The sequence below is a fragment of the Gopherus flavomarginatus genome, chromosome 9, assembly GCF_025201925.1.
Source record: "Gopherus flavomarginatus isolate rGopFla2 chromosome 9, rGopFla2.mat.asm, whole genome shotgun sequence".
Lineage (NCBI taxonomy): Eukaryota > Metazoa > Chordata > Testudines > Testudinidae > Gopherus > Gopherus flavomarginatus.
Genome location: NC_066625.1, coordinates 2,861,773 through 2,881,097, shown reverse-complemented (window position 1 = coordinate 2,881,097; position 19,325 = coordinate 2,861,773). Strand labels below are relative to the sequence as shown.

General features: G+C 46.7%; 1 protein-coding gene across 6 annotated transcripts in view; it reads left to right on the top strand.

Moving 5' to 3' along the window:
* The first annotated feature begins 2,440 nt into the window (after window positions 1-2,440).
* Window positions 2,441-19,325, top strand: part of PRKCB (protein kinase C beta) — a 273,320-nt gene continuing 256,435 nt past the window's right edge. For 4 of the 6 annotated variants that reach the window (XR_007776387.1, XR_007776386.1, XM_050968581.1 and 1 more), the window contains exons 1-2: window positions 2,441-2,617; window positions 3,550-3,581. Coding sequence is in view for 2 of the 6 variants with exons in the window: in XM_050968581.1 (XP_050824538.1) it covers window positions 2,448-2,617; window positions 3,550-3,581 (202 nt within the window). In the remaining 4 variants the exon portion in view is untranslated. Of the gene's footprint in view, window positions 2,618-2,680; window positions 2,711-3,549; window positions 3,582-19,325 lie in introns of those variants that run through there. The other 2 variants (XM_050968583.1, XM_050968582.1) reach the window with 2 other exon arrangements.

The following is a 19,325-nucleotide window of genomic DNA, read 5'->3' as shown; positions in this document are numbered from 1 at the left end:
TTTCATAGACAAAAATATTAAACCTCCTTAATATTAATAGAAATATTCCCATTATTGGTTTAAAAGTCAATTAAAACAAATTTGTGTGTGGATTTAGATCTTACCCTGCACTATTTTCAACCCCGACATTGCAATATTGGGCTGCTGCATGAGAATCAGGAAGTAAAACTGACTAGGCTCTAAAGTGAAATTGACAAAACTGTTTTCATTGTCCAGGATCAGGGATGTGCAAAAAATAAAAAATATGCATGGCATATGAGATTTAAAAAATCCTTTCACTTTAAGTAGCTGGGGTATTTTTAGTAAATATGATAAAATAATTGTTTAAATTATGTGATTAAAAAACAAACAAACCTGACAGTGTCTCTCAACTAATTGGTTCTGGAGTCCTCCTCCCTCCCCCGAATAAACAGGACATGTGAGAACAACATAAACAAGTTTTCAGCCTGCCTGACTTTACTCATGGTATCTAATGCTTCATTCCTGCTCTCTGAGCTGATTCCTGCACAGCTCTGGGCAAGGCACAGAGGCAGGGGTTTGCCCACAGAATCCAGCTGCGGGTTTGGGGCTTAAATTTCCCCCTCTCTGAGCCACTCCTGACCTCAGTCGGCTTACTCCATTCACATGACATCTGATCTCCCCACTACTGCAGTTCAGTTGCAGGAGATCAGACTAGGCCATGATGGTCTCCTCTGGCCCTTTAACTCTATGAAATCTCAGGGAAGTAAAATTTACTCTGGATATTTTCTGTACAAGACTGACATGCCCTGAATGGTTTAAAGAAGGGATTTCCATATCACATTATTTATCTATTTGATTATGTATGTGTATTGCAGTAACTCCTAGTTTGTGCTCATCCCCGATTATTACTGTGGTGGTTGTGAAGATGAGGTAGGTTGTGTTTTCTTGCCCTCCTTGAGTATTTATATATCTGGGAGCGCACAGTTGTTAGTGTCATTTCATGAATGGTAAATAAAAGGAAGTGCACTTGACGTTAGATCTGTCATGATTTATAGATACTGGAAAGAGACTCTCAGGGATGTGGGGCTTTTCTCAAGGAAGAGAAAGAGGAAATGAGATTTGTTAATAACTCTGGTAATTGTTTTCCTTTCCTTTTTAAAAGACCCTTCCCCCCACATCTTACTGAGGGATCTGTCCGTCTATTCCTAATGCTCTCACTTACCTTTCCTTCTTGTGTCCCTAGTCAGCCACGTTCTTCTTACAACCTGTGCTGGGGGCAAGGCTCTTTCCTGCCGCATGGGGGCTTCTGATGGGAATGTTTCCCCCTGCACTAGGACCCTCCTTCCCCAGGCATGTCACCCCCTGGAATGTGACCCTCCAGGCAGCCACCTATCCAGCTCACCAGGGCTGGCTTTAGGCCAATTCCCCCGATTCCCCGGACTCGGGCCCCGTGCTTAAGAGGGCCCCATGCCTTATGCACCTTTTAAATTTTTTTTACATACCCGGCGGCGGTCTGGGTCTTTGGTGGTGGGGGTTCCTTCACTCGCTCCGGGTCTTTAGCCGCATTTCGGTGGTGTGGGGTCTGGAGCGAGTGAAGGACCCCCCACCGCCAAAGTGCTGCTGAAGACCCGGACCGCTGCCAGGTATTCAAATCGGGCCCCGCAGTTCCTAAAGCGGGCCCTGCAGCTCACGCCCCCTTGCCTGCCCTCAGATCCGAGCCTGACAGTTGAGGTTGGGATGCAAATGAAGGCGTTGGTGGACGGAGCCAGTGGCCCTGCAGAAGGTGCTGAGGGCATGGTATGCAAAGAAAGGGGGAGATGGGGGAGATATTTTGGTGGGGGCTCCCTATGCAGATGAAGAGGGGAGAGGGGGTTAAGGTTGCAGGAAGATGGGGATGCTGTGAAATATACCAATAAGCGAGAGATGGGCAGAGTTTGAGGCTCCCCAAAGGATGCTGGGTGGTAGAGCTCTGGGAACGCGGAGCCGGAAGGCTGGGTCTGGGGTAGATATATGCAAATGAGGTCGTGGGAGCGATGCAAATTAGAAGTGTGTGGGCGAGTTTGCAGATAAAGTCGCGGGGGTGCCCTTCGGGAGTAGGCAGGGCTATGCAAATCAGGGCCCAGGTGGGCGGGACTGGGAGCACTGCAGCTTTGACTCCGAGGACCAAGCTATGCAAATCAGTCGGTGGTAGGAGGGGCTTGGGACGTGTCTATTGAAATGAGTGGGGCGGGCGGGTCGCGCAAGTAAGGGGGGAATCGGTGGGCGGAGCTAGGAGCAGCGCCGCAAGTGCAGGGGGAGCGGCTATGCAAATAAGGATCCGGGGCGGGACTTAGCATGGAGATGAGTGGGCGGGGCGGGCAGAGTCTCTCGCTCTCCTTTGCCAGCTGCGGCCAGAGGTGCCGGGCGGCTGCATCCGGCTCGCGCGCAGCATCCGCACCAGCTGCCGCTCGGGCTCCGCGGGCGGAGGCGCCCAGCAGCAGCGCAGGATGGCGGAGCCGCCGGCCGCCCCCGGGTCGGAGGGCGAGGAGGGCCCGGTCCGCTTCGCCCGAAAGGGGGCCCTGAGGCAGAAGAACGTGCACGAGGTGAAGAACCACAAGTTCACGGCCCGGTTCTTCAAGCAGCCCACCTTCTGCAGCCACTGCACCGACTTCATCTGGTGAGACCCCCCCTAGCGCCCCCCATCACCTCCTAGTGCCCCCCTAGCGCCCCCCCAGCCCACCTTCTGCAGCCACTGCACCGACTTCATCTGGTGAGTGCGCCCGGCCCCCGGGACCTCCTGCAGCCCCTCTGCAGGCATTTCTAGCGACCCTTCCTGCACCCCTTGCGTGCACTGCCAGCCCCCTCTCTGCCCTGCTCCCTGAGGAGCCCTGTCAGCGCCCCCCGCAGCTCTGTATCCCCTGCATGCATTGCCAGGGACCCCCTGCCCCGCTTGGTCTATGTGCTCTCCTCGGGATCTGGCTGTATGACTCTCTGCCCCCAGATAGACTCTGCATTCACCAGCTACCCCTGACTCGCAGTCTCTCAGGTCAGAAGGGATCATTATGATCATCTAATGTAACCTCCTGCCAAGGCAGGCCACAGAATCTCACCCACCCACTCCTGTGTCAAACCTGGGCCTGAGCCATTGAAGTCCTCAAATCAGCTCCCTGGGACATTCACTCTGCTCCTCTCTGGCCCCTCACACAACAGCAAGTACCCGGATTTTACTGGGCACTCGCTTATGTGCACATCCCCCCCCACCAGCTGGTAAATTCACCCCCTGCAGCTGGGGAGCAAGACTTAAACAAGAGCCACCCCACTCCCCACATCTCTTTCCCAGTGCACCTAGGCTTTCCCCAGGGTTGTTTCTGCAGCATTGAACCAGCTGCTGGGACTTGTATCCCCAGGGGTGCATTTGAATGTCCCTGCAGGACAGCAGCTCTTTGGGAACAGGTTGCCAGCTGCTGTCACTCTACTTCCAGCTCCAGATGGGAGGATCTGAGAGGCGCTCACTGAGGAGGCTCAACCCAGGGAGAAGGGGTGGGGAGCGGGTTAGTGTGTGGGTTGATGCACTGGGGATGCTAATTATGTGTGTCCTTCTCTTTGCAGGGGGTTTGGGAAGCAAGGATTCCAGTGTCAAGGTAGGTGCTTCAGCTGTATTGCATTTCAGCTTGTGTGTGTGTGTCGGGGGGAGTCCCCTGCCGTACAGGCCTGAGTGCGTGGGATCCCTGCCATGCTGTGCCGTGGGTGTTGCAAACAGGGGAATCTCTGGGCTTCCTATAGTGCATCTTTGAAGTTCTCAAATGTGGCTGGGAAAAACCCTGTGAGATCCTAGTGCTCAGGTTTTCATTGTGCTGATGTGAAACCAGAGCAGCTCCCTGCCTGGTGGCATATGCCCCGGGCTCTCAGAGGGGCCAGGGCTTCCCTTTATGAGGTGTGCGCAGAGCATACAAGACAAGGCTGGGAAAAACAAAACCAAGAGCCCCCTCTGGTTAAGTAGCTTTTAGGTACTGACAGATACTGACAAAAGCCAGGAAGTGCGGGCGGATGGTGTGACTGGTGGGGAAGTGCAGTGACAGTGTGTCAGCCCAAACCCTCTCTTTCCCTTTTAGGTTATTTCTGTCTGTCGGGGGTGGTGTGGGGTGCTTAATTGTTCCTTTTTGTTAATAACTTTCATTTATGACTTAATTAAAAGTGAGTTTCCCCAACATGCTGTAGTGACTCTAGTCTCAGCTGTATCTTTACTCAGACGGGATAGGAGGGGACTCTGCAGCACTAAGGGTGGGTGTTACCTACACCTCCATCTAATGCAACCACATTGACCTGAGACTGATTGCTGCTTAGGAGTGTGTGCTGGGTGGAGAACAGGCTTGCACTAGATGGCTATTGCTATCCCTGTTAGTGGACTGACAGCAGGTGTTTATCATTATTGTTGTGTTACACCTAATGAGATCCTAGTCCGTGACAGGAGCTCCCGTGTTAGGCAATGTGCAAAGAGACTTATGGTCTAAGTAATTGATATCTTGGCCGATGCCCCTTTCCCCAGGACCCCCCCCCCCCAAGTCTCTTCCCCCTTACAGTCAGGTAGCTATTAATGCAGAATATGTATTGGATAAAGGGACGGCTTTGCTCTTGGAGCTATTCCAGCCTAGCATGTAAATTACCACTTCAGGAATATTGTTATTGAAGGGAGTGTGGGTTGCGGGTGGATGATGGAATCAAGAATCCAATCAAAATTTATGCAGAAGCTACAGTCACAATGAAGTAGCTTAGTCATCCCCCCCCGCCCCACTTAATATCTGAGGGATTGGTCAATGCTTTTAAACTGAGTGTTTCATCACTTGAAGTACAAGTGAGGTCCAAGAAAAGCAGTGGAGTTAGGTAAACCCATGTTTTATGTACATAACCTACTATCCAAATATGTGGCTCATTGCAAACTAGTTATCGGCTGTCTAGTTTAGGGATTATTATTTAACTATGCAGCCCTGAAGAACTTGAAGGGCTGAGTTAAACTGCTTGGAAAATAAGACTTTATAACAAACCAGCGACCAACCCCCCTTAACTCTAGGGTTATTATAATCAGAACTCTCCATATTTTGATAATGCTGGGGATTTTTTGTGTTCAGCATTTATGATGTGTCCTTATTACAGGAAACCGGTTTAGCCTGATTTTATACTTAGTGGCTGGCAGTTGTCACTTTATTTCTGATCTTTTTGCAGGGAAATGTTTAAATGTATTTAAGTATCATACATGCACATACAGTGTAACTAGGTATTGGCTGAGGCAGTTTGGTTCAGATCTGCATTGGGCTGGAGTTTTGTTTTAAGTCCAATCAGGGCTGTGATTTATATTTTTAATGGCACTGAAATCTTGTCCCCAAATATCCATTTTGACTGGTGGCTTTCTCTCAAGATCAGCCATTTTGCATGAGACTGAAGGCTCTGTGGAATGAAATCTCACAAGAACAGATAGTCTTGGCAGACTTCATCTGCCTTAGATCTGGAAAATGAGCTTCATCAGACTTTGGAAGTGACACAGAAACAAAACTCGAGGCATGAGATCACTATCTTGAGATTTGAACCCAATCTGACACCTGTCTCTACAATACCTCTGGAAGCCAGGAAGTTTCAGAGGAGAGGTTTTATTATGGCTCATTTCTGGACTATAACCAAGGTTCCAAAATACAGCAGTAAGCCCAGTTCTAGTGTCCAGATACACTTGATAGGATCACTGCAGAAACTCTCCTAGATGCCAGGGATCTGGAGATCATTCCCAATAAAATCTACTTGTGACAGCCTAAATCATGCTACCTTTCACCCAGAGGTGCATAACGTCTGCCATTTATGTGACGAGTCTGTCTGTCTTAAACTAGCAAAACCAAAGAAACTCAGAGCTCAGACTAATGGCCCTGGCTGACGTTGTAGCCTTCGTGCCAGAAAGTCGTCGTGGTGGGAGTCAAGGTCAGTGTCTCGCCAGGGATCTGTAGCCTTCGCTCTGAGGATTTGTATGTGATTTTAGAGTCACTCATCAGGTTACTCCAGTGGAGTGTTTTGTGGCTTAGCCTTGCATAGGGTGACCAGATGTCCCAATTTTATAGGGCCAGTCATGATATTTTTCTTATGTAGGCTTCTGTTCCCCCCATCCCCATCCTGATTTTTCACACTTGCTGTCTGGTCACGCTAGCCTTGCAGCAAGTGCTTCTCCCCCCACACCCCCCTCCTTTGGCATCTGTTATACTCAGCAGCGAAGTCGAGTTTACCCATTTCTTGTTTGGGGAACATGGAGTTTAGGTTAAGTTCATTTACCCACTTCATTTTGCACCACTGGCTAAGCCTCTGTGCTACCCGTGGAATGTTGGTGTTTCTGCTGTGAGCAGCATCGTGGCCAAAAGTGTCCATCGAATTATAACATAATTGAGAGTCAATATCTAATAGAAAAGAGTCAGCTTGGACCATCTGACATTAATGCAGAATCTCTTCCCTGCTGTGTGACATCTAGTGCTTGCTGCATCCTGATTCCTACCTGTGGTCCTCAGCAGCAGACAAATTTAAGGTTTTTTCAGTCTCTTTTGGAGCCATTCAGAACTATTGACCAAACCTGTAACTGAGCGCTTGCTCCAAGGTTTAAGCGTTATGATTGTAACCAGTATTAAATTAGTCTGCAGTGTGGGGTCAGCCAACAAGGCACATAAAGACTGTCTCAGACACACCGCAACTGACCTGAAGATGTTGCAAACAAACCCTCTCCTCACCATACAGACTCCTAGGTGGGACCTCCAAAGCATCCGGGGTTCTGTCTGCACCACACTACGTTTGCAGCTCCGAGTCTCAGAGCCTGGCTCAGTTGACTCAGGCTGGGGCTGTCTGACATTACTGCTCAGGCTGCAGCCCCGGCGTGCTAAAATCTGGCGAAAGGGGAGTGTCTCAGAGCTCAGGCTGCAGCCCAAGTGGCAACATTTACACCGCTATTTCTAGCCCCTGGGCTCTGAGACTTGGTGCCATGGGCAGGGCCAGCGCTACCATTTAGGCGACCTAGGCAATGGCCTAGGGCGCCAGAATTTTTGGGAGGCGCTATTTTGCCGGGGGGGCAGCACGCGGGTCTGGTGGACCTACCGCAGTCATGCTGGCGGACGGTCCGCTGCTGGAAAGGCTCCAGTGGAGCTGCCGCAGTCATTTCGGCGGACGGTGCGCTGGTCTAAAGGCTCCGGCGGATCTACCGCAGTCATGCCTGTGGCAGGTCCACTGGAGCTTTTAGACCAGCGAACCGCCCGCTGGCATCACTGCAGTAGGTCCACCGGACCTGCGGTGGGCTGCGAAATGGCCGTCCGCCTAGGGCGTCAGAAACCCTGGTGCCACTCCTGGCCATGGGCTTTTCTTCACCTGAGTAATGCAGATGCACCAGTCCTATTGATTCAATAGGATTTAACCTCCTAAGTTACCTAGACATTCTTGAAAATCCCACCCCTGTCTGTAAAGGCTCCTCCTTGCCTTAATAAGCCACCCCCTGAGATAGTTCAAGTTATGAGCATGAAGATATCGTTGTTTTTTATTCAAGTAGTACTTGGAGACTCCAAACAGATCACAGGCTTCACTTGGCAGGACACAGCATAAGCATAAAATAGGCAGTACCTGCCCCCAAATTGCTTCCCAAATCATTAAACTTCTGTGGGATTTTAGTTTTTATGTCCCTTGGTAAAGTGTTTTGAGATCTGTGGATGACAAATCTTCTCGGAGGTAGTAGAATTAAACTTAATGATTAAACTGCTGTAACTTAGTAACAGTGGAACTAATCTTTATCAGAGTCAAAAACCTCTTCCACTATATACACTAAGTTTAAAGAGACACAATCTATATAGAATATTTTTAGGTTAGAGATTGAAGGCATAGAATAATTTGATGTGTCATCTGCCTTTAGATCACTGATAGTCCACATAAAACTCCAGGAGGGGTTATAATTTCTCCCATGGCAGGAAGAAAGAACTGCGGGGCCCAGGCCTAGAATCATAGGGGCCAGTCGCTTTTCCCCCAGAATTGATCAGTATTAAATCTTGATCATTCCCACCCTCTTACCTGTCAATCTGGTGCCAGATTGGTCATCTTGTTTCAGGAGGCTAGGGCAGTGCCTAACACAGGGGGTTTTGTTCATATTTGGCTCCCCCTCCAGTCAGGTGTCATAGGATACACGGTATTGGCTACTTCCACCTTTTCATGTTCTCTGTACATATATATATTTCTTACTATATGTTCCATTCTATGCATCGCATGAAGTGGGTTGTAGCCCACGAAAGCTTATGCTCAAGTACATGTGTTAGTCTCTAAGGTGCCGCATGTACGCCTGTTCTGTTTAATAACTGGATTATTTCTGAATGGAAGAAACTATCCATAATGCAGTTCTCGTTGATGATGAGAGGCCTTTCATACTCTGATATTATTCCATATTGCTTTGTTTTAGTAGCAAGCACCAGCTTTGACTCTATGAAGTTCTTTAACTTCATAACGAATCTCCTGCAGTAGCTGCCAACTGAAGGGCAGTTCACGTCTACTGTATTCTATCTGGGTCTCATCTTGCCGGTGGACATGCATTGGGGCTTCATTGTGCTAGCGGCCTGGAGTAGAAAACCCTGTCCCAAAGAGTTGGCAGTCTTAGCCGACAAGACAAACGCAGGGTTAGAGAAAGGAAGGATTGATATACCCCTCTTACAGATGGGGAACTGAGACCCAGAGGAATTCAGTGACTTGTCCAAGGTCAAACAGAGTTGAGGCAGGATCAGAAGATTACTGATTCCTAGTCCAGAGTCTTCACCACAAACCCATCTTTTCCATCAGCTATGCTGCTGAGCGGTTGCTGTGATTAAGGGCTAAAATGGGGAGAACTTAGTTCTTTATTCTGACTTGGCTACCAGAAGTGGCCCTACATCTCTCTATTGCTGTGTCTAAGCACTTTGTTTTAGAAATCAATCCAGTTTTGGATGAAATAAAATACTTGTATAAAAAACAAGTGTCTGATCTGTCGTTTGGAATCTGTCGCTTGTCACTTATTACTTCATTATTGTCATAGGCCTTCCAGTTGGGATCTCTATCCCTTGTGCCCATAGGAATAACTTTCTCTTATGTGAGATGTCCATGCCAGAACGAGTTTCCGTTTAGTTCTGTTTCCTTTCTCGTAGGTCTAGGTGTCTTACAATAAACTGCTGTTGAGGTTTTAAGAGTTTCCATTTATTCAATACAAATTCAAATCAGATTTAATATTTTTCCCAACTATTTTTATTCCATTGTTTAGGAGACTTCAGGAAACTTGACTGAAGTATGTGTTTCCCATTTCTAAACTGCTTTCTCCTGCCTGTACCTGCTTACATAGGCGTTCATTATTGCCCTACTTTCTTTCTAGGGCATCTACAATAATTAGCTTATTAATTACTGTGACTTTCTGTATTAAGTTTGGGGAGACTGACTGGTAGTCACTTGAATGATTAAGATACCATGAATTCCACGCTAATGGCCCGTCTTTCTCACAGTACCTTAAACTTAATGAGCAACTTCTCCCTTCAGATAGAAGAACTGAATTCTGTCACCACCTGATGACTACCTCTAGTTAATTCCCTTTGGGGCACCTGCTATTGTCCATTGTCAGAGGACAGGGTACTGGGCTTGATGGACCTTTGATCTGACCCAGTATGGCCGTTCTTAAGAATGCATCTTTCATTAACCAGTAGGAGTCTTGCATACATGCTGTATATAAGAACAGAACTTGGCCCATAGATTTTTATGAGCTAATAACACTCAGTGTATGTTGAGAAACAAAAATATTAGAAAAACATAGTTGTCACTGCGGGACTATGTTCATCTCCAGCATCTCCAAACACATCCAAAGTTCAGCATGAAATGGTTATGTATAAGCAAAGAAAAGATACATATACTCGTTCAGTGTCATAATGATCTGTCATCCCTTGAAAGGTATGAAAGCTTTAGTGTGGCCTTGAGTGTGGCTTTTTTTCTTAGTACTTTGAGTTCCCTCTGCTTCTTACAAAGTTCTAAAATGGATTTCTTTCCGTGCTGTGAGAATTGTGTAGAGCAGAGATGCGGGTGGGGTGAGGTGGAGGGGGGAGGGAATGAGTTTACCATTGGTTTACTGACCAAGTGAGACAATCCTGTATGGCCTTTAATGATTAGTGGCATTGCCTTCTGGGGATTCCTAACTGAATGTTTTGATAGTGGTAGCATTAAGCGCCTTGGTGGAGGTAGTGGCAGACTGCAGCTTGGGAGCTCTGATCTGCAAGTGGCTGACATTAGGCTCCTTTTTTAACTCTGGCTAACAGCAGGTGTATTTAGGCTTCTAAGTTTAGGGTCTTATTTTTGAAAATTTTGGCCAAGGGTTTTCTGGTGGAATGGAGTTCTGCTAATGAAGCCAAGCTTCTCTTCTAATGATCGATCGATCGCCTGCTCACCTCAAGCAAGGCAAAGGTGTCTGTGCCTTGCTGAGGACAATGAGCCCCTGCCCCTTCATTGGAGTTGCTAGGCCCTACCATAGCACAAATAACTGTGGAGAAGGAAATACCAGGTACGTTTGTAGAACTAACCTGTAATCAGGCTTTACGGAAATTGTCTTCTTACTATAGAAATTTGAGAGTAAGATCTTAATTCCTTTTCAATTAAAAAAATCAAACACCTGGTGCTGGGGAAAAGGGCTGGTTTGAAAGCCTTGGAAAACAAAGTCTGTTTATTCCGAGAACTCATATGGCCTGAGCAGTGGCAGTCTGTTTTTCTCTCCACATCTGTTTAGCTAACGTGCCTCAATTCTGGCTCGAAGGGAACTGTTGGTTCCCATGGCCCATTCAATCCTTGGCACCTCTGCTGAGACTGCTAACAGGAGTGCCAGTGGCTCTGGAATGAAAGCATGTGTCCTCTAGGAACTGGATTTACTAACAGCTGTTTTTTTGCCAGCCAACATGGAGCCATGTTTCTGTGTCTGCTGATCCAGCAAGAATCAAACCACGGCCCTAAAGGTAAAGAGCCAGGCAGTGGGACTCTCACTGACACATGGATGTGAAATCACTTTCTCCTGTTATTGCTTGCAGCCTTTTGAATGTACAGAGCAATTGGGAAGGATTTTGGAAAGAAGAATCTTGATTCTTTTAAAAACAACAAAGTGCCTTATTTACCGTTGGAGGCTTATCTCACATGCAGCAATTTTTGTATTTCTGTGTGACTTTATCTGACTCTATAGTTAGCCTGGCTCAGTTGTGTTCACCAAGTATTTCATTTATACTGAAGTTTGGAAATAAAATATTCACTTGTCTTACAATTCAGCTTTCTCATTTTGGCCTCAGTTTTCAGTCTCAACACTTGGTTCAAAACATAAGAAGCCGGAGAAGGCACCGTAGGATTAAATTAGAGAGAAATGCTTGCTTGGAAAGTATCTGCCTTTAAAACCCACCCTTTCCTTCCCCCGCTCATTTGCTGCTCTCCAAACGGAAGTGAAACCTGTAGCACATTCTAAAGTTGCAAATCATTCCGATGTTACATTCTGTCTTGTTTCTGTCATCATTCGCTCCATGTAGCTACTCAAAATATGTCTTTATTGACTGCAAGTGAGAAATAAAATAAACCAAACTCCAATCATTCAGAGTTGTCTCAGAACTAGTAATTTAGTGGTATACTGGAGAAATGTTAGTGATCATACAGGCTAATTAAAATGGTACTACAATTACTTTTGCAACACAAATTATGTTAATTATGTAATGCTGCAAAAATTCGAAACATCATTTTGAAGGATGTTTGGATGCCTCTCGGGTGGAACAATTCTTAATATATTTTAATATTGCAACAAGGAAGTGTGCTTGCATATAAGGAACCCAGTTCTTTTTGCTGCTAGAACTGATGCAGTTGAGCAGGTAGAAATAGAAAGGGGAAGTTGGTTTAGTCCTCTGTTTGCTTCTCCAGATGGTTAGTTTTGCAGAATTTTGATTAAAAATACGTTTGACGGACACAAAAGAAGATGCATCCTCTGAATTTAGGTTGAGTAGTGAGGCCTCCTCCAGAGTCTGCTTGAAAACAGGAGGCAAGCGGTGATGGTTCCTTCTAATTTTCCCATATCTTGCTCTGGATTTCCCCTCCCCTCCCCATAATTGTCATGAAGGTTCATTAGCATGTTTTGGAGTGGGGAGGGAATTCTGGAACGTCAAGAATCTGCGGATGACTTGTAGAAGTGTTCAGTTTGTTGCAGCATATATCATTTGGGTACATTGAGAGGCCGTGACTTAATTAGCACCTTTCTTCTTACAAGTGCACAAAAATCCATTAAGTTCATCAGGGAAATCTGTTTTTTCCCCTTTGCAATTAACGTTGATGGATTTTCCTTTCTAGTCTCCTGAGAGAGGATACCTGCCATCTTTTTTTATAAAAAAATATTTTAGCTACAGTAATCAGATACTCCTGTTAGGGGCAGTAATGGGGCCTGACATGAAGCCCATTGAATATCATGTGTGTCTTTGTCTCCTGCTGCTCTGTCAGTAGGGCCGGCTCCAGGCACCAGCTTATCAAGCAGGTGCTTGGGGCAGCAACTCCGGAGTGGGGCAGCACTTTCAGGTATTCGGCGTAGGGTCCCTCACTCCCGCTTGGAGCGAAGGACCTCCTGCTGAGTTGCCGCAGATCGCGATCATGGCTTTTTGTTTGTTTGTTTGTTTGTTTGTTTGTTTTGGCTGCTTGGGACGGCAAGACCCCTGGAGCTGGCCCTGTCTGTCAGGGTAGGGGTATTTTCCCATCCCCAGTAGCTGAGTATGACAACTAGGTTTGTGATTAAATTCTTCTACAATAACGAATTCTGGTGAAAGAATAATCCAATGTTTGGGCCTAAATGAGACTTTGATATACAAATATTTGTAGAATAGGGGGGTTTTCCTTATGTCTCAAGGTTTGGGATGTTTGTGCCCCAGGCCCCTTTTCCTCTCAGAGCTGGTCAGGTTTCTGACTAAATGACTTCTTGTCAGAAAAGTACGGATGTGTTTGAAACCAAAACTCTGTTTGAGGGAAAGGGTCTGTCTTGATGAAATTCTCCTTAGGAAACATTTCTCAATTCCAGGATGGACTATCAAGAGAGAGGCCTCCAGAGCCTGGGAGTTAGGGGACTCACCGACATGTGGGAGGCTTTGGTTCAAGTCCCTTTTTGGAATCTGCTTCCAGTTCCTGCTCTGAATTGGTTGAAATGGGGCCTTGGAGCTGGGTCTCCCACATCCCAGTGAGTCCCCCCAACCACCAGGCTGTTCTGCGGTGGCTGTCGCTCTTCCTCTGTGGGTTTTCAACCAGAATGGGAGAACTTTGGAAATCTCAAATTTTTATGGGACAGAAAAACCATTTCACACCCAACTTTGCTGCTCAGCATCATGTGATCATACAAACTCCTGTAATGTGTCAGGGACTGGGAGCAGGGACATGGAGTAGTATCTTACTTCCTTTAGGGGTCAGTTTGTTTCCCCTTGTGAACAAGGAAAGCCAGAACCCTAGTCTCGAGGTGAGGTGAAGTTCATACTTCTAAAAACAAGCATTTACACGTGCACAGCACCTGATCTTGGAAAAGTAGAGTGTTACATCTCTTTGCAAACAGTTTTGCACTAGCTGTGGGTGCATGGGTTAACATTCAGTCATGCAATTTACTGTGCCAGGAAATCAAGTAGCTATAATCTTAGGCCCTGATCTTGCAATCTGATCTGGGTGGGTGGACCTTTATGACAGTGGAGGTCTTTGGGGCTCAATAAGGGTTTACCTGTGTAGATCAGATGTCAGGACTGGTGCTTAATTGCAGATGTAGAAGTGGAGGCTGGGCCGTTTGCCTTCTTAAAACCAGGCTCAAATTCTTTTGGGCTCTTCAGGGAAGTTAGTTTGAAAAGATCCATTGGTGAATTTGGTCCAGTCTTCCCTTTCTCCCAGTCAGACCGGACAATATTGTTTTCTAATGTTTGGTCCAGCTCAGCTTAAAATGCTCATCACTTGTAAATGCTTAAAACGTTCACTGCAGATTTCTGGTTCACCTCTGAACTTAGGAGCTAATGAGGCATGTGCTCATTGTGACTAAAGTTAATTTTTAATTCTGTCCCTCACTCTAGCTCAATGAGGGCTTGAGCCATACGCGGAGCACTTAATTAAAAAGTGTACAGTCAAAAATAAAATGTTAATAGGCCGCCTCCTGTTCCTGCCTGCGGATCTGTGCAGTAATGAGAAGGGACATTTTGCTAGTGGTGGGTGGGATGGGATTGTGCCAAAGATAAATGTTTGTGTGTATTTCTCTGCAAAAGCCAGCTGTGAAAAGAATTAGTGTTTCACATTAACGTAAACACAGCTCTCGACCTGCCAAGGTCCAGACGTGGGACAGGAGCCTCTTAGACGTGTGACAGGGCTCCGGCGTGAAGGACAAAACAGAGCAGCAGCGGAGGCTGAGTGAAGTGCTGTGCGACTAATGCCTTCAGCCTCCTGAATCACTAGTTTGGAAGTCAGTGAACGAGAGCAGTTTTAAAAAGGGGAATAGGCAGCCCTGGTAGGAGAGAAGTAACTGTAGGTCTTGCATGCAACACGTTCCTCATTTGTTCATAAGATGCAAATGCAAGGCAGATTTGCTCAGGAAATTGCACTGGGCTGGCTCTTAGCGCAGGCAGGAGGAAAATTTCACTGCAAAAGTAGAACTTCTGAAGGTCACAGAGGGCTTTCTATTGTGTTACCGTCCTAGCTAATCTGGCCCCTGGTATGTCCTGATAGCTCCCAGAGAGGCACAGATGCTTTCAGGTTTCCTGACTTCTCTATTGTGTGCTCTGTGATAACCAGGCCAAGGAGAGGAAAATAATTCTTCACGAAGCCTCTTCAGTGCAGCGTTGGCATCACAGCAGACAAAGCAAGCGAGGTAGATAATAGGTACATCTTGAATGTTGGGGTTGTGCTACCCCTGGATTTGGCAGAAATCTCCATTAGAGCCCCAAACCCTTGTGCTCTTAAGACACAAGCTCTGTACTGACACATAAGGAACAGAATTCAGATACTGCACACAGTCCCTTGTTTCCTGGGACGGGAGCATCATGTCTCTATCTCTGGCATGTCTGAGATTCTTTATTACATTAGGGCAACAGTTAAAGGAAAGAGCTCCCTGCTCTTCGCCACAGCAGCCGAGGAGGAGGAGAGGAAGCTGTGGGGGAAGTTGTGTACCCAAGCCAGGGAGATGAGTGTCATTGCTCCTCTGCTGTTCGAAGGGGACAGGGTGTCGTCTCCCATGTACCCCTTTGAGCCCTGCGTAGGGGCCATGGAGGTATCTTGCTTAACCCTGTGATAAGGAAGAGTCCTACCTCTCAACACCAACTCCCCATAAGCCATGCTGCCTTTAACTGACATTCAGGTCCATCTCAATGGTTTTCCAAGTCAGTGATGGCTCTCTTCCCAAGGCAGACTGGACGGGACAGAGGAGATGGGGGGCTGGGGGTCGAGGAGGGAAGAGGGCAGAGAAGTAAAATGAATGGAGTTACTTTAAAAGTTCTACAGACCGCAACCCTGTGAGTGAAGATTAAAATCCCTGCTCACAAATAGCTTCCCTGTGATGGGCCTGCACTGGCTTTCCAGTCTCATGGGGGCTAGCGTCAGGAAACATTTTGTGAACTCCGATGAGCCCACTGTTCAGCCAAGGTTCTACTGAGCTGGCGTGGAGAGCAATTCTGAAACAGAACATATGTGACTCCACCTGGCCTTGTCTTTATGTGCTGGAGCAGTCGGTTTCCCACAGCTGCCCAGGGGCCTGAGCTATTTGACTACTACAGATAGTGCCACAGGCGTACGTGGCACTGTACGCTAGGCAAAACTGAGCCCTACAAATAGTCCTTGCCTTGGAGAGTAGGGGCTTAAAGACATAACTCCAGCCAGGGGAACTTTGCACTGGTTACACAGCCAAACCAAATGCTCTCCCCGGGAGAAAGCATGTGGTCCGGCAGCCATCGAGAACCTGCTCCTAGTTCTGTAATGCCAAGGATCAGCGGCTCATTGTACAAGGCGCTGCACAGCCAAGAAACTAAGAGAATGTCAGCTTGTGCCCCAGAGAGCTTTACAAGCTATACTAGCTTTACGGTACCTTGCTCCAAGGAGGCAAATATCAACAGGGGCCAGTCACTCGCAGTGCAGGCAGCCCCCATCAGGGCTCATGATTAAATATCATTTGCAAGAAGTAACTGGTAGGAATTGTGAATAGAAGCAGCTGGTGCCAGCGTGCTGTCAGATATTTGCACCTGTGCTCTTTGGGCCAGATCATCAAATGGTGTAATTCTCCCTTACTCAGTTAAAGTCAATGGAGCTACAACAAAGGACGCCAGCTGAGGATCTGGCCTCTCCTCTTTAATCCTTCTGGAGGCCATCTCAATAGATTTTTTTCCTGTGCCCTGCACTCCTCACTCATTGACAGCTCTTCATGCTCAGCACCTGCCTTCCCCACATAACTTCTAACCTTGTAAGACGTGTACATGACATTTCTATAGGAGAAGGATATTTCTGCATGCATGTGTCCCATGAAAAGCAGGTGTGGGGTGACTTAGAGTGAAGAACTTTCTTTGCCTTGGAGGTCAGTAGGAATCTGCAGGGCATCTGCCAGTGTAAAATGGATTGAGCAGATGTATGGTGCGGGGCAGAATGTCCTTGGGCTGTCGGCACTTCAGAGATGGTGGGGTTGGCCCTTGTTAAAGGAAAGAAGACGCTCCCCGCTACATGACAGTTCCATGATAATCGTCCCTTTTCACCATCTTTGCTGATGAAACTGAGTGCAGGCTGCAATTGATTTCTTGTCTGGGGAAGCTGTGCTGATACTTTAAACTTTTGTCTTGTTGAAAAACAGCCCTACAAAACATTGGCTTTTTGGATGTGAAACATCTGATGTCCTTCGGATTCATGTGCTTGGCTCATGTGCAGTAACATGAATTACTGCTTCTCATACGTTATTCATTTTTTGTAAAGATAGGATTACTTTTTAACTCTTTGTTGGGATGATAGGAAGTTATTTCCACGTATCCCCGTTGGGTTATGTCAGCAGGTGTGTCCTGCAGTTTCTTAACTCTTTCAGTTGCTTACAGTGGCTGACCGTATTGCTTCTGAAATGGAACATTTGCTCCATGAAGCAATGGCTGATGCATCTGTACAGTTTCGCTGTGCAAATTCAGCTGTCAGCGCCCTTCTGCCTAGTATCTCTTTGCTGCCTGTGATGGGTATTGTCTATTGGCTGCATGCTGAACTGCAGTATATAAATCACTTCAGGACAGTTCTTCCTGCAGCTACTTCATCTGCAGTTTTTTTTTGTTTAACTCTCTCACTGCAAAATACAATTGTACTTAGCAGTTAGCGATGCAGCTCTTCCTTGTATTGTTAAAGCCCATTACCTTCTACCCAGCTGCTCTATACTCAGTGTAGTACAGTCTTCTTTCCAGTATCTTTCTGAATAAATTGAAGGCTTCCCCCTCCCTCCCACCCCCCCTTTTATTTTTTTTTAAAAGGCAACTCAGTTTCCAAAAGCATGAGACTGCAGTCAGCAAATCTCATCTGTAAAAGATGCTTCCTCCAATTTCTGCTTGATGCATAGACTCTCCTGGAAAATGCTTTGGACTAAGTCACCGTACTGTCTGTTACTATTACTACCTCAGAGTTTTGAGTTACTGGAATCAAGTAGCGTAAGAGTAGGGGAACTGGCCATGACACACACTGATAAACTAAAGTAGGTAGGGTGGTTAGTCAGACACTTTAATGTGTGCATGCTGGTCGGCTCCATGTGGATCATATTTGACCCTAGGCTATAATCATGTCTATACATGGAATTGTTGACTTTCAAGGGATTCAGATGGATTTGTTAGGCCACTGTTATGGCTGCAACTCTCCCCATGGTGCTGAAAACTGTGCTGGGAGAGCAGGGAGAGAGTTCCCAGTGCTTCACGTGCTTCCTGTTTGAGTCCAGATCCCCAGTAGGGAGGGCACAATCTCTTAAAGAGTTCTGGCTGAATTCCTCACCCTGAAGCTAACTTGTACTGATTTTAGTACCTTATGTGTTGGGGCTGTTTTTTTTCTATCTAAATACATATTGCCAATTAAATCTACTATGTGCATGCAGATGCCCTCCCTAATGCCCAGACCACCTGTGAACCTCCTTGTCTAGGTGAAAGTGTTGGCCCTCCAAACCCAACTTCCTGGGCAAGTAGATCTTGTTAGCGCCAAGCAGGATCTGAGAAGGGATTGATAGTTTCTGGAGCAGAAGAGTTAGTGGCTCGGACAGAGGATGCTCTGCAAGAATGTCCAAGGAACAGTTCCCTTGGCGAGAACTTCAAGATATTTTGAGTTTCTGGGAAAGCCAAACTTCGGGAGGGGGCAGAGAGTTTATGATTATATACACCATGTACATATTCTGTTTGGGGCAGAGTGGGAATGCTACTTGCTTAAAGGCTAGTCTTCCTCTTTTCTGTGGGGACGAGCGAGTTAAAATTCCAACGCTATTTTCATAATCCTAGTACTTGCCTTCTGAATTAGGCTGCTTGAATTTAGCCAGTTCCTGTGTAGCTAAAAAGATCATGATACTTGGATCGTGGCTCTAAAGTAAGTGAGGCGTAAAACACCCCCCTGCCATGTTGTTAGGATACTGATTGTGCTGGTGGCATAGTTATCGGTCTGTGTTGCATTTTAAAATTATACAACAGTAATAGCTTCACCTATAGAAAGAACAACAAAATACCTCTGAACAGTTAGAATGTTTTAGGTGTTGACACTTCTAAGACTCTGCTAAATGCATCTTCATGAACTCCAATCATAGCAGAAGAGTGAAGAAGTGAAGTCTTCAAGCGGAGAAAAACACTCTTCTTGGCTCTCATGAATAGCTTAATCTGACACTTTTCAGTGGTACAAACGCTGAAGTTCAGATCCAGTCTTGGGATTGTGCGGCCACCAACTCTTGCTAGTGGCTGCTCTGACAATTTTTCCTAAGATACTTAATTAACTTTAGGAAAAACAAATCAATATGCACATAGACACGTCCCAATCATTGTTATGTAGTTGGAAAGCGGTAGGAAGTAGAGGTCCCCATTCAGCGCACAAGGACTTTGTTTCTATTCTTGTGCTCGGAGCGTGTCAAGGAGTTGGAGCCCCTCACCCTGCTGGGGAGCTGCCAAGCCCAGCAGCCTCCTGGAGCCATTGAGCTGTTGTGGTACCTGCAGCGAGTGTGATCTCAGTTGGGGGAAACGCCGACCCATCTCACTGTCTCTGCTGCCTGTGGATCTTCAGTGAGAGTCTGTCCCAAGAAAGGTGAGTCGGGAACTCACTGGCTGCCTCTGGAGTCCCGGGATCCCCATGCCTGGCTGGGCGGAAGTGGGGAAGCTGCCTAGGCAAGTGCCCCGGTG